The 15515-nt window shown below is 35.6% G+C and overlaps 4 protein-coding genes across 5 annotated transcripts; 2 read left to right on the forward strand and 2 right to left on the reverse strand.

Annotated features, from left to right (window-relative positions):
- Ndufs8 (NADH dehydrogenase (ubiquinone) Fe-S protein 8) lies at positions 1-4354 on the forward strand. Its single transcript, NM_001046851.1, is given in 5 exon segments — positions 1-114; positions 629-855; positions 1459-1599; positions 2982-3080; positions 3407-4354. Coding segments are annotated over 5 exon segments (666 nt in total). The 5' UTR covers positions 1-77; the 3' UTR covers positions 3569-4354.
- On the reverse strand, positions 4352-11014 carry LOC101741300 (deoxynucleoside kinase). The gene is made up of 6 exons (XM_004926620.5): positions 10796-11014; positions 7414-7583; positions 6821-6990; positions 6135-6271; positions 5870-5964; positions 4352-5204 (listed from the first exon to the last, which is right to left on the reverse strand). The coding sequence occupies exons 2-6, from the start codon at positions 7546-7548 to the stop codon at positions 5061-5063; spliced, it is 681 nt and encodes a 226-aa protein (XP_004926677.1). The 5' UTR covers positions 7549-7583; positions 10796-11014; the 3' UTR covers positions 4352-5060.
- On the reverse strand, positions 7465-11018 carry LOC134200483 (myb/SANT-like DNA-binding domain-containing protein 3). Of its 2 annotated transcripts, XR_009975444.1 has the most exons (4): positions 10153-11017; positions 9869-9955; positions 7990-9602; positions 7465-7795 (listed from the first exon to the last, which is right to left on the reverse strand). XR_009975444.1 is itself a non-coding variant. In XM_062673476.1 (3 exons), the coding sequence occupies exons 1-3, from the start codon at positions 10540-10542 to the stop codon at positions 9324-9326; spliced, it is 756 nt and encodes a 251-aa protein (XP_062529460.1). In that variant the 5' UTR covers positions 10543-11018; the 3' UTR covers positions 7465-9323. The 2 variants fall into 2 exon arrangements, 1 of the variants encoding a protein (XP_062529460.1); XM_062673476.1 differs by having other exon boundaries at positions 7465-9602; positions 10153-11018.
- LOC119629754 (putative nuclease HARBI1) lies at positions 7908-9239 on the forward strand. Its single transcript, XM_038016752.2, has 2 exons — positions 7908-8128; positions 8248-9239. Exons 1-2 carry the CDS (start codon positions 7908-7910, stop codon positions 9122-9124), a joined length of 1098 nt encoding a protein of 365 aa, XP_037872680.1. The 3' UTR covers positions 9125-9239.
- Positions 11019-15515: the final 4497 nt, after the last annotated feature.

Below are 15515 nucleotides of genomic sequence, written 5' to 3' on the forward strand. Positions count from 1 at the left end.
GTACCAACCTAGTCGGCCGTCGGCTAGTGTTTATAAACTCAGTTAATTCTAAAGAAACCACTTAATTTAATGAGAAAATGTCTTTAGCAAAGATATTTTCAGTCTCATCACGAGGTAATATATACAAAAGAATGTTTAGCTTCTTAATTTTCGATTTTAGTGTTTTTTTGTTACGCAATTGTATATAACCTAATTGTCAATTTACCAGCTGATCAAGCAGAATGTCCACTTCATTAGACATTTTTTTTGCATTCGGACTTGAACACTTCACTAAATTAGTTATTTTTTTAAATATCCAAGCTTAGTGTAATAATGAGGCTTTAATCAAAAAACTCAATTTAAACAATATCTGTCTTATGTTTCATAAATCTAAAAGTAATTTAAAATAACTATAATAAATTAATTAAAATAAAATAATCTAAACTAAATTTATGGTAATGCGCCGTTAAGCAGTAGAAAAGATAGCTACCTTTCTTTTGTCTTAACAGAAGCTAAATCTTCAATCTATATTTTTGTGGATAAAACAGACATTTTAATTAATTACAAAATAATATATTCTCACAATCCTATTTTATTAACATTCTAAAATAAATAAAGTCAACATTAATCCGGAATTTAATGGTTTAAGTACGAGCATCAGGAGTTAGTGGTGTGATAGTGAAACGGGCACAGTACAGCTCATCATCAGAAGGAAATGTTGAGAAGGTTTACCCACAGAACATACCTGGATATAAATATGTGAATGCAGAGGAACAAGACATGTCTTTCAGGGCTATGTCAGATAGAGCAGCTCAGACAATGTTCTGGACTGAGTTAGCCCGAGGATTTGCTGTTACTTTGGCTCATATTTTCAAGGTAAATATTCAGATTTAGGAGTAAGGGTCGTTAGGGAATAACTTCTCTGTTTTTTATGAATCAAGAAATATTGATTCTTAAATTTGGCAGAAATGTTCAAGTAGCTAAACATTTTAGGAGTATTTTTCTTAAGTTCTAAATGTTAAACACCTTAATTAAAACTCAAAAGTGACCAAATGGGGCAATCATTTGATTATTACATTAGATTAGAGGGGTTAGATTATTGGAATATGTAAGTCAATCACATGCAGCCATATTGTGATAGACAAAATTGAATTAAAAAAATAATGTCACAGAAATGGCGAGGGTGGTGTGGCCCAAAATTCTATGTAATTTAATAAGTTCAGTATCCATTATATTAAGAAAACATCATGAATGTTGGTTCTATAGGAATGACCCATAGCAAATTTATTCTGTTTTAAAGTCTAATTATTAAGCATTTTTAAAATATAAAGTGCTTTATATTTTATGTAGGTGTTGTGCAATTATATGCTTACTGCTAAAGCAGATAGGATATTTACAGTTACGAACATTAGTCACAGGCTGGCAACACAAATAAAAAAGGCAGAAATGAAATGTTCATTATTTGGCAAAAAATTTCAGGAACCAGCAACAATCAACTATCCATTTGAGAAAGGGCCACTGTCGCCTCGGTTCAGAGGTGAACATGCTCTACGTCGCTACCCTTCAGGAGAAGAAAGGTGCATTGCTTGTAAGCTGTGCGAAGCCATTTGTCCAGCACAGGTTACTATTAACAAAATTCATATTGTATATTTCACAGTTATTGCTTAACACAGCCCACTGAATTTCTCGCCGGATTTTCTCAGTGGGTCGCGTTTCCAATCCAGTGGTAAATTCTGTGAAGCACTGCTCTTGCTAGGGCCAGTGTTAGCAACACCTCCAGTTTGAGCCCTGAGAGCTCTCACCTACACGCTAGGATAATGCTGATATAGCTGCTGAAGGCTTTCAGTATAGGTAGGAATAAAAAATAAAAAAAAATATACTAATGTTTTTAAAGTCGCCCTATAAATAATTCTTGGAATTACCTGATATTTTTAAACTGTTCCCATTTTGTTTATGGTGATAAACATAAAACAAATATATTCAGATTACTGATAGTAAAAAATAAACACACAAAGCCTAGGAGGCCTAAATTATATTATTAGGATGTATTGTGTAAGTCTCATATCTAATAATATTTTTTCTGAAGAAATACATAACTGAAATTACGTCTTTACAAATGACTAGAAATAACAATGTCATTTAAAATAATCTGCTTTAATGTTTGGTGGTAATGTTGGTGTTGTCGAAGTGGCGCATCGACGCCGACTGCAGATACTTACTGATGGACTCCTAAGTCCAGGTCGTCATGGAGGTCGACGTTCCTGACGAACCACGGGACTCCGACGGCTATCCTGCAAAAACGGGATTGAATGACTTGTAACGATTTTAAGTGAGTGAGGGTCGCGTGAGCGAACACTACACTTGCATAGGTCATGACGGGGCGTATGCAAGTTTTGTAGTGTCACCTTATTTCTAAGGGACATTTTACTTCGCTTGCATATCATCGGGTAGAGGCGTCATAGTATGAAGGCGGCACGGTCGCGTACCGTCTTTATGTGGGGGCGGAATGTCATCCTTCTGTCGAGGGTGACGCCTAAGTATTTGACCTTCGGGCCCATGGTATGGGTTGGTCATACATCGTGATTGAGCGAATGGCGGAGGTGTTGAGTGTTGACGCGCCTAATCGGGAGTGGGATGCTCAGTGTGGTGTTCGGAGAGCGACCCCTTTTGAAGAGCACCGCTGTGCTTTTCGTGGGGTTGATGTCGATGCGCCACTTCCGGAACCACTGTCCCATGGTGGTAGCTGCAGTCTGAAGTCGCCGACGACTTCTTCTTACACGAGTAGTAGATAGCCGTGTCATCGGCGAAGAGCGCCATATGGGTCTCCGGAGACCGGGGTATATCGTTGATATACAAACTGAACAGTAACGGGGAGAGGGCGGAGCCTTGCGGGACTCCGGCTGTAACGTGACGGGGGCGAGAGCGCGTTCCCTCGACTCGATATCGGAACGAATAACACGTAAATTATTGAATTGTTAAATTTACATTTTTTTAACTTCCAGGCTATCACGATTGAAGCAGAAGAGCGTAAGGACGGTTCGAGGCGAACCACTCGATACGATATTGACATGACAAAGTGTATCTATTGTGGCTTCTGTCAAGTATGTTAAGTTTCTGCATAACTTTATTCTTTTTTAATGAGGAGTGTATGCTCCTGCTGTTATTTTAGCTAAATTAAAACTGTAGCTTCAATGTTCTTAATAATTGAAAGGACATTTTGATTGTACTGGTTCAGACAGTAATTACACAATATGATTAGGACTTTGGTTGCATGTCACGGTTTACGTGGTGATATCTGTGGGCTCAGATAAACAGTTAAGAGGCTTTGAGTTCGTCTGCACATATACCTAATGGTTAAAAAAAACATTTAATTGTGGACATAAGCTTGGAAAAACATTGATAAATAAAGTGTACTATGAATTTTTAGGAAGCCTGTCCGGTTGATGCAATCGTGGAAGGTCCGAATTTCGAGTTTTCAACAGAGACACATGAGGAACTTTTATACAATAAGGAGAAACTTCTGTCGAACGGCGATAAATGGGAGAGTGAGATCGCATCCAATATCAGAGCTGATCATTTGTACCGTTGAGTTACTTTGTAGTGAATTTAGTTAAATTTTGTGATCTGTATTGTTATAATATTGTTACATTACGTATAATATTAATTATTTATGATCAAGTGAATAAAGCAATTAGTAAGTAGTCATTGTAATTTTGGTCTTAGCAGCGGAACGAACATTGCTGAACACGGGTTCCCTCCATAAATATGACTAGTTAATTTTCTTAACGGTGAAATTAATTTTCTATATTCTGATAACTAGTTTGCAAGATGTACTTATAGCATATATATGTATATCACGTATAAGTGTAGTGTAGTGCATCAAATAAAAAAAATGTTAATTAAGAGGCAATGAGTATGAAATAAGCTTCAACATGTACTCAGAATTGACATTTACACAATTGCACAGTTCTGCTTTTAAATTTTCAGAAGGCTTTTATAAATGTATTAATCTAACAGAGTGCACGTTATGAAAATGGCAGTAACTTAATATCACATGTATTAATATATAATACTATCGGATATTATAATTTTAAATAAATAGATAATTGTTAATGTATGACCAAATTGAAATTTTTTTGTGGGATTTTTTTTTATATGTTATTTATAATGTTTTTGTGAATGTGAACAATATTGGTATAGTAAAGTAACAGTAATGTTAAAAAGATATAAGATTTATGGAGTGTACACTGGTGTCAAGTAATGTGCGTCAGCAGCACAACAATACTCTACCATTTAATTGATAATACAGATTTCAAAATAAAGGCTGTAGGAATAAATTATTATTGTTTTTGTGATAAATAAAAGCAGTATATGGAAGTTCAATTTTTATTATTTTATACAATTTTGAATGCTTGTTTTATGTAATAATTAAAATTTAAGAACTAAAAAACAGTTTTCTTAGAAATATATATCTACAATAATAACCAACCTTTAAAATATTTAATAAATCTGACAAACAGACTACATAACGTTAATGCTTACAATAATAATACTGAATACACCAAGAGAGTTAAATTCAAAATGTTTATTTAGACTTAAATTTCAAATAGTCTTGATATAAGCAGATAACTCAGCTGTTTGGTGTTCTTTTGCTACGTTTTCAATTATTATTTTTAAATAAAATGAAATGGTCTGATTCAAACACCATTAAACAATCATGATTACCTAGATGGGTCAATGAACTCATGGGCTGACTAGTGTTGAGTGGTTACTGGAGCCCATAAACATTAATGACATAAATGCAGTTAAGCTTTTGAAACAAGCGGTCTAAGTTTCAATTTTTAGTACAGCAACAGTCCCCCCCCTTAAAAACCCAAACACATTACTGCTTGACAGCATAGTAGGTAGGGTGGTGGTACTTACCTATGTGGGCTCACAAAATGCCTTAGCACCAATAATAAATTAAATTTAAAATTAAAATAAAACCAGTATTTCAAATCATACTGTTGTCAAGTTGTATAGGTTGAAAAAATTTTAAAAGTCATAAACCATCTAACAATCACAGGTTATGTACAAGTCAATTAATTTGTATGATTTCCACCCAGTATTTTGTATGTGTATCGATCTAAGTCTTCTTTGACTAGATCTAGAGGTCTATCAGCGTCTATCGTCAGAACTTCACAGCCAACTTCGGAATTCAACCATGACTCATAAGAGTCGTGAACCTGAGAATTGAAAAATAAAACTGGAATTCGATTTTCAATATTTTATCAGTGAGGTTGATTTAAAATATAATAATTTTATCTAAGTTGCTATTGTATATGTGTCGGAACAGGAGTATAACAGCTGTTTATTTCTTAATACCTACAACTTTGAAACAGTATGGATTATTAAACATATATATATATGTATATACATGCTGTGTAAGTTTCACAGTCATTTCACTTACAAACTCATTCAACTAAGTAACTCAGAAATGGCAATAAAAATTAGCTTCAGAACATATATTTGAACTGCCTATATTAGATTAAAAATGCACTTTTATAGTTTTTGCTAGTCAAGTTGACAATACCTTTTGCAGGTCTATTCATTTGTGTAAATAAAAAAACTTGATTAAGTAAAAATGTTAACCATTTGTACTTGAGAGGTGACCCACTATCACCAAAATAAGGCTTGGCTCTGCCCCTGGCATTGCTGACGTCCATGAGCGACGGTGACCACTTACCATCAGGTGGGACGTATGCTCGTCTGCCTACAAAGGCAATAAAAAAAAAAAATATATATATAACACCACCACCACTATCATGACCTATCGAGTGTAAAAGGTTGTAGTCTTCAGATGTAAGTATTGTAAAGGAAGTATTCTAATGTAAGTATTCTAAGTAAGTACCTGTTGTAAGTATTCTAAAGGAACTTCAGATTCTTCAGCTCTGCCTCGTCTCATTACACGCTCCCACACTACTTGTGGCGATGTCTTCAAGTATACTGAAAATTAATGAATGAACGTTATTAAATGTAGACAGTTTGAATGAAAGTTTATTAAATGTAGACAGAAATGTCAAGCACATATGTCATATATTATGTTATGTTTTAGTACATGGAGATTCCTGTTGAAATTAATACAAATCCCACAACATGGTTTTTAAAAAACTCACCAATTAGGTCTAGGCTAGTATCGAGGCACTTCTCAGTGTAGTCATACCAAGCTAATAATGTTTGATATTCAGGGTCCTCTAAAAAGTTTTGCCTTCTAGCATTCTCGACAAAACAATATCTACTGTTTTGAACTGATCTGTGGAATATTATAAGAAATTGGTGTATACCATAAAAGGAGGAAATACAAATATTACACTTATACATAATAAGATTGAAAAAACCATTGTGTTTCTTAGAAATAAGAAAAAAAAATTGGTGATTAAAGATGATGTTACTTGAGAAAGATTCTTCTCAACAGTGTCACTGTTAAGATCAGGTGGAAAAGTTGATTAGCTGTGTTCTTTTACTCTTACTTTTGATAAAAAATTAAATTTGATAATGCGTATGCCAGTCAGTGTGTTTTTAGAGATTTAGAATGGCAAACTTGGCGGTTGACAACTGTTAAGCAAAACACAAACAGATTTGTTTAATTGCTTCAAAGAATCAATAAGATTGCTAAGAATGACTACTCATTTATATACAAAAAATATTCCATTTTAATAACTCCCAAAACTGACAACATTCAGACATAATCAATTTAAAAGCTGTATTCTGTAGACCTCAATATATGGGTAACCATTCTTTCTATTTTTATGCCTTGACTAATTGTAACTATGAGTGCATCCATTAATGTAATACATCTCACCTTTCAAACATTTTAACTGTTATATTAGAATTACAAGGATGGCTTGTTTGAATTTTAAGCCGACTCAGATGTACATAGTGCTGGAATGTAAAGATCCATTTCTTCTGATCACTGTACATTAGGCTAAGTAAGTTGTGGCCACTAACATCTCTCCATTCATGTAGAGGCTCCTGGGAATTACAATTTTATATTTATTTATTAAACTTTGCTTTAAATTCTTCATTATCAATATTAGATGGGAAGCTCAGTTATTCAACAATAAGCTTAACTCCAATTTGAGAGTTGTTTTGGTGCATTTTTTGCTAGTTGGCAGCAGCTTAGCTCTGCCCCTGGCATTGCTGACGTCCATGAGCGGCGGTAACCACTTACCATCAGGTGGGCCGTATGTTCTTCTGCCTACAAAAGCAATAAAGAAAATAGTTGGACAGTTGAGAAGTCCTACCTGGTTTTTTTTTATTTTTTTTTATTGGGTTTTTTGGTATTGGGTTACTGCCAGAACACACGCGCTTTTTCGAGACTATGGCTGAGTCTCAAATATATGGTAATTGTCCCAGCTGCGAAGATTAATAAGTAGGAAAATATGGTCTACTTACAGTATGGTGTTCAACATTATGAAACTTGTTGAAGAATTTTATACATGTTGATTTTCCAGATCCTATGTTTCCTTCAATTGACACTCTAAAAGGTCTTTTGCGTACGATACGAGCTGTCTTGCTAATAGTGTTCATATTGGATATTTGTAAAATTTATTTTTAGCTTAACTCTAAGGCCCATAATATCAATCGTAGTTTAAACTAAAATCGAAGGTTTAAACTGTCACTGAAGATCAACTCGTAATTTCAATCAAAGTTAAACTGCCCTTCAGAGTTTAAACTATCGCAAAGTTTAAACGACCATGAGGGAGCGTTTAAACCATGAGTTGGGTTTAAACTGCTCTTTTTAAAATGGCTGCTCGAAATTAACAGCTGTTGTTTCCTGTCAAAGTAAATGTAATATAAAGTTAGTGTCAGTAAATAGAGATAAGTATTAGGTAAAATTAAGTAAAAATTTAATTGTTAACAAAAGTAGGCATTTATAGTGTTATAAAATGGCTGAGTGGAATGAAGACACTGATTCTGATATTGAAGATTTAGAAATTCTCAATGACTTCAATTCGTATTTTAACAGACCTTATCTAGTCAGACCAAGAGAAAACAATTTCGTTAAGTGGGACGATACGGAGTTTATACGTCGTTTTCGTGTATCTAAGAATACAGCTTTTACGATTTTAGAAGAAATTGCTAATGACATATCACACCCCACAAATCGGTAAGGCGGACTTTATTTACAGGACTTTTTTTAAAGTACCCATTAAATATATAGTATTGAGTATATATTACCTAATGTTTATTTGTACTGTAATGTTATTAGGTACTTTTTTATTGCAGGAATCATGCATTGTCAGCGTGTAACCAGTTATTATTAACCTTGCGTTATTATGCTACTGGATGCATGCAAATTACTGTTGGCGATTTCAGTGGTGTTCACCAAACGACAGCAGGAAAAGCTATTAAAAAAGTTACCGAAGCGATTGCATCAAGACGATGCCGATATATAATGCTGCAAGATTCTGAAGAAGACAAAAGGAAACATCAGAATGGATTCTACAATATGGCTAGGTTTCCTCTAGTGTATGGAGCCCTTGATTGTACTCATATACGGATTCAATCACCAGGTGGACAAAATGCAGAGTGTTTTAGGAATAGGAAAGGCTATTTTTCCTTAAATACTCAGGCAGTTTGCAATTCAGACTTGAAATTTTCGAATATTGTGGCTAGATGGCCGGGGGCAAGCCATGACAGTACCATTTTTCAAAATAGCAGACTCTGTGCTATTTTTGAATCAGGTCAGATGGGCCAACTAGTTCTTCTCGGTGATGCTGGATATCCGAACAAAAAATATCTATTGACACCTCTACAAAATCCTGTCACAGAAGCTGAGAAACTATACAATGAGTCTCATATACGAACTCGGAATTGTATAGAGAGGGCATTTGGCATATGGAAGAGACGGTTTCCAGTTTTGTCATTGGGAATTAAGACCAAAGTTGAACTGGTACAAGATATCATTGTTGCAACAGCCATTTTACACAACTTGTGTATCAAGCATAATGATGTCATGCCTAACTTAGATGTTAACTTAGAAAATATCATTGATGTAACTGGCAGTGATAACAACCAAGATACCACCCTCAGCAGCAATTACAGCAACAATAGTTATAGAAGGCAAATGTTAATTGACAATTACTTTAGCAGTTTACAATAGCTGAATTCCTTTTAAAAAAAGGAAAATCAAAATATAAAGTAAATTTACTACTATATTTGAACTATTGTCCTTTATATGTTTAATAAAACCAATTTTTAATATGAAATGAAAACAACCTCATCTTTTTTTATTACATTTAATTACACAGTTACAACAATTTACAATTACATATATATTTAATTACAACGCATTTTATCAATTAATTAAAACTATCGAGTACTTTTTTTTTAATGTCAATTTCTAATTGTAGAAGTGTACATCTCAGTTCATGCTCCTTTACTTCTTGTTCTTGTTTTTTATTTAAATTGTCAATTTGTGCGTCCAGTAATTTAATTTTTTTATTGGCCAAGGCACTATAATTGTTCATTGTTTTATTGAACACTTCTGGATTCTTTTTGGTGAGGGGTGTAGATATTTTTCTCTTTAATAGAAAATTACTGCTCTTTGGGGTTTCTGATTCAATAATTTTTTCATCAATCTAAGGCAAAGAAAATACAAATCAGTTTAATAAAAACAAATTTTAAAGTCCTCCCAGCTTCAGGCTTTCAGATTAAGAAAATGAAACACTTGTATGGTTTGTGGTAGTAACAGGCAGGACAGTGGACCTCGTTCTGGCACACATTATGTCTTAACACTTTCTCACTAGCCTATAGACACAGGCCTACTGTGGTATATTCTGCAAAGCACTGTTCTTGTTAGGATTGGGAATAGGCAGATTTTTTTTTATATAAAATTAATACACACCAGTATATTTTGATTATTTTTTGCCGGAAGTGCTGTGTCTTGGCTGGTCTCGGCATATTTTTCCTTTGTTTCCTTTGTTATTACTATCTGTAAAAAGACAAAATTGCACCAATTTACCATTTTTGTAAAATTCACATCATATTTTTGCTTAGAATAGAAAACAGTTCTGAAGTTCTGCTGTTCTTTCATTATTGGTGACTTTTGGTAAAGTATAGGTTTAATCAGTGGTCATTTGATTATAAGACAAATAGAGATAGATATAATTAGAAGCTACTCATACATACCTCATCACAGTCATTGCGAGATGGTAATCCCATCACACTAGTCCCAGATAACTCCATTACCACTTCCTCTTCTTGACTGAAATTAATTTCAGCGGATGGTCCACCCCCTGTTCCATACAAACTTCTCCGAAACGTACTATATTTGGTCTTGGCCCTCTTTTTTATATTGTCATACTTTGCGCGAAGAGTCTTGTCACTTCTGAACACAAATGACGACAAACTGTTGAATTCTTTGGCCAGCTTTGACCAAGTTTGCTCCTTCAGCTGATTATTTGTCATATCACTTTTTTTATTTTCCAATATATGGCTATATTGTCTCACCAAGCTTGTGAGCAATTCTGTTTCCGATTTTGAAAAATTGGGAACGCGTGTTTTATTTTCGACGGACATAACGAATTATTGAATTTTATTTGGAAAAACGATGCAACTGTCAAATACAGATGTGTAATTTTAGCTTGGGATTGTTAAAAGATTGAAAAGAATGAACGGATCACAAAATGTTGCCACACGTCATAACATTGTCACAGTTCAGCTGATCTCTGTTTGTTTTTGTATTGATATTACGAAAGTAGTTTAATCTATGGATCAAATTTGAACGAAGTTTTGTTGATCCTTAGTTTAAACCCTGAATGATATTATGGGCCTAAGTTACACACTTGCTCTTAATCAAAATACACTACATTTGATTTTTTGTTGATTGAGTATGGAAAAAGTACAATAATTATTTTCGGTTTGAAACTTTATAGAAAAGTGAAGTAAAATACTTTACTTTTTGATGGGAATTTAGAACTTTTAGAAGTACGGAGTCCTGCCGTACCCCTAGTAAAATGCGGCAATTGCCGCCAATATTTATGTCAGACTGGTAGTAGTCAGTGTGACCAGATTTTATTTGACGAATCTACTGCTTGTGGAGGTTAAAATCTACTAAATTCTACCAATAGAAAATGAGTATTACTCAAAATCTATTACTTTTTTTGCTGTTGTGTTACTATGTAAAAACATGAATCTTCTTGATTAAATAAATAAAATAATAAAAAGAAACCACAATTAATTAAAGAGAGCAATGTTCTTTTTTTTAAATTAAATTATAAATAAATATATAATTAAAAAATTAAAATAATAAAATGAAACTTAAACTTAAAATTCTTCTCTTTATGTTGGGTAACATTTACATAAAGAGTCCATTAACTTGATAAAAGTTCTGTCAGGATTAAATGTGCGACATCAACTGTCGCAGCCCCTCTTTTCCATGCATGATTGCAGCAATATTCTTATTATTAAATCGATTTCGATCTTGATTTTTAATCCTATTAATATCAGAAATTATTCTTTCTACTTTGGCGTTTGACAAAGGTAGTATCGTCATTTGCTTCACAAATCGGGACAAATTGCCATACCTTGGTTTGCTATTCGCATCACAGATTTGGCTGCCTGCACTCCAAAATTTATCCACCATAAAAGTTTCAGACGTCGAACTAGAAGTTGACAATAAATTAGACACGGAAACCTCTAATTTTGATTCCCTATATTCTTTGTCAACAATTTGCATGTCTTCTGTTGCAACTACAAGGATATCGTGATGAATAGGACATCGCGATATCCTTGTGTATATTTATGTTTAATTTTAAGCTCGATTATAAAAATTCTGAATGAAGGAATTCCCACTGGTCTATCACACTATGCTCAAGGCGCGAATGGTAAAGAAAAGAATGAAAATTAAATAGTTACAATCCATTCGATGAAAGGGGGAATATCCCAAATTTGTCCGTTATGCCAAAAAAGTACTAGAATAACTGAAAAGCGTGAATTCTACTAAAGTCTACCAAATAATTTTTACATACTAAATTCTGTTGCCAGTACCTCAAAATCTACCAAAAAAGCAGAAATCTACTAAATCTGGTCACGCTGGTGGTAGTAGTAGTAGTTTTACTTTTCCAATTGGAAAGGCAAAGGTATCATACCATACACCTTGATCTTTTATATATTTTTTATATGTAAAATGATATTATGTAATGAAATGAAGTTGATTAACATGAAACATGGCATGAAATGAAATGAAATGAAAACATAATGGAATGAAATGAAATGAGATGATGAAATATAATGAAATATGATGGGATGAAATTTATAATCTCAGTAAAATAATGGGATTTACTGAAACTTTCTCAGTGGACTTTTTGGAGGATCCCGAGAAGCTGCGTTCATCGGCTTTGATTCATTTTCTCACATTTGTGCACTTTCACAGATATTAAACAATTAATAAACCACTGTTTCTTCTTTAAACCTGAAGAAACACCAAATAAACAAAATAAAACAATTCACACCTTATGTTCCCGCCAAAATGTCCTCGGTTTTAGTTATTTTAAATTGGACAGTCAAAGGAAAAACGTGGGTAAATTCCCGTACTTTGGCTGCACTGTAACAGACACCAATGACAGGGAAGATGAAATCGAAATTCGTATACAAAATACCCTACGATGCAGTGCAGCCCTACACCCGGTTCTCTCTTCGAAGCTACTAAGCAGGCGCACCAAGATTCGGATATACAAGACTGTAGTCAGACCTATCCTATTGTATGGATGCGAAGCATGGACGCTTACACAGAAAGAAGAGGCAAAACTTCTCGTGACGGAGCGAAAGGTATTGAGAAAAATACTAGGACCAGTTCGGAAAGAAGACGGTTCTTGGCACGTCCGGAAAAATAAGGATGTGGAGAGGCTTTTTGGTGAGCCAAATATTCTGGGGGAGATGAAGGCACGGAGGCTCGGATGGCTCGGGCATGTAGTGCGTATGGAGCAGGATCGGGCTGTGAAACGGGTGTACACGGGTGTACCGGAGGGACGCCGCCCCGTAGTGAGGCCCAAGTACCGCTGGTCTGGCGCTGTGGAAGGAAATTTACGGGAGCTCCAAGTGTCGGACTGGCAAGGTGTTGCGTAGCGCCGGGATGAATGGCAAAGTTTATTGTCGGAGGCCAAGACCCACTTCGGGGTCATAGCGCCAGCTCAGTAGTAAAGGAAAAACGTCCATCAGCACTTTTTACTTATTTCTTTTTTTGCATAGGCTGAACGAGCTTATGGCTCTGTTGCTATTAAGTAGGTAACGGTAGGCAGCGGATTGGTTCTGCCCCTGGCATTGCAGACGTCTATGAGCGACGGTAACCACTCACCATCAGGCGGGTCGTATGCTCGTCAGGCAATAAAAAAAAAACATAAAAAAGTAACTGTTTGCGGGTGTTTATGGACTCTGATAAATACTATTACTAGTACTATTAACCAGAGCTGATAAACAAAGTAAACGGCATTGTCAACTTTTAAACATAAGGTTGAACTCTTATTACCATTGTTACGATTGTTACGACGTGCTTCCAAACCAGAACGCATGAGAACACTATGCTAAAACTAAAGGTACAATGGGAACTGTTACCTATTAAACTCATTTTATTTTATGACTAGCGACCCGCTCTCGCGTCGCTTCGGAAACATTAAATTTTATTATTGATAGCTGAGTCCCGCGATGTTACCCGCGGTTATTGTCGTACCGCGGATGACGCCGCGAGGCGAAGCTAGTCTAAAAAAGTAGCCTAAGTTACTCCTTATATCAACTGCTACCTGAAGGTCCCGTCAAATCGGTCAAGCCGTTCCAGAGATTAGCCGGAACAAACAGACAGACAGAGAGACAAAAATTGTAAAAAATGTATTTCGGTGTATGTATCGTATATATATTCATATGTATGTAGTAAAAAGCGGTTATTTCAATTTTACAAACAGATATTGCAATTTTATTTATATGTATAGATGTGACTTATCTTAATGCGGTCTTGAGCACTGGTGGTATAGGGCGTTTCATCCAATAGCTACTCGGGCCTATAATGTATTAATTTAATTATAGAATTTAACCCATTTCGATCAGCATATGCTATAAAGCAGTAAACGAGGTATTAAATTTTCACAAAAAGATATGCATACACAAGCTCGTAGTGTAGATAAGTTTACACGTCCTTACGGATCCATCAGATCCAATAACCTTTGCATTAGACGTCTTCAGCTGTAACACTAGGAGCAAGCTTTTGGACCCTGGTAACCGTACTCGTCGAACTCGACAAAGAGGTCAACGTGCAACCTCACTCATGCATCAGCCCGCTGAGTTTCTCGCCGGATCTTTTCAGCGGGTCGCGATTCGGATCCGGTAGTAGATTCATTCGCGGAGCAATTGCTCTTGAGTTGTTAGGTCTCCTTTGGAGGTGCTCGGGTAATTGTTAGCAAATCTCACCCCTCTTGGTGAGATGAGACTTTGCTCGCCCACCTGTCCTGGTGAAACTGGAAAGGCCTTTGGGCTACCAGTGTCTTTCAATCATAAAAAAATATACGCTCATTCCGTTAAGCCCTTTTACTTTTGAATTAGTGCATCGAAAGCTCGGCCGTATCAAAGCTGACAGTTTAATTAAATTGAAAACGCGGTAATCCGTTCGGCCTATCAATGATGTCGATCGCACTGCTTTCTGGTTTTCACTGTTCTAAAGCGTGTTATCCTTAAACGGCTATCTATGATTTAGTGATCGTTTCGTAAATTTTAAAAATATGTGATAAAAGTAATAAAAAAAGTCGATTTTGTTCAGCCATTCTGAAATGTCACTCATCATTAATTATTTTTTATTGGTTAAATCTAGGAGTGAGTTCTCGGTTCACCTAGTGTGAAATGGTTACAAGAGCTTATATAAATAAAAACGGTGCGCGTGCAAACGCCTTTAAGGAAGTGAAGTTTCTTTTGCGGTGTGTAGTATTGTACTTTTCTTCATTTTTCATCCTTAAATCAAATTTCTATTTTAACAGAAATTGCTGTGTATAAGAGAAACGACCTCTTCACTGGTTCGGTCTCTGCTTCTCTCCAAGGTCGAGTGGTTCGCGAGACGCTCTGTCTATTTTCTCACTCTCGCTCGTCCTAAATTGTATCTTTTCTCTCTAGCCGTAACGAATCTGTCGCCAGTTAAATTTTACTCTTGTATGTCTCTTATATGTCGACGTCGCCTAAAACACGCCATTTCGGATCCATCCGATCCACTAACGGTGCTTTTCGGTACCCCAAGCACCGGTCATCGTTCTCGTCGCACCCGTCGCTTTCGATGAAGGGCTCGGCAAGTAAACTAACCCATACAGCCCATTGAGTTTCTCGCCGGATCTTTTCGGTGGGTCGCGTTTCCGATCCAGTGGTAGATTCTGCGAAGCACTACCCTTGCTGGGATTAGTGTTAGCAACGTCGTCAGGCTTGAGCCCTGTAAGCTTACCTACTAGCTGATAAGGTTTCGCTAAAATGATCTCTCAAGCTTAGGAAGGGAAAAAAAAAGTTGGCGCTGTGACGGAATCATC

This window comes from Bombyx mori, chromosome 17 (assembly GCF_030269925.1).
Source record: "Bombyx mori chromosome 17, ASM3026992v2".
Lineage (NCBI taxonomy): Eukaryota > Metazoa > Arthropoda > Insecta > Lepidoptera > Bombycidae > Bombyx > Bombyx mori.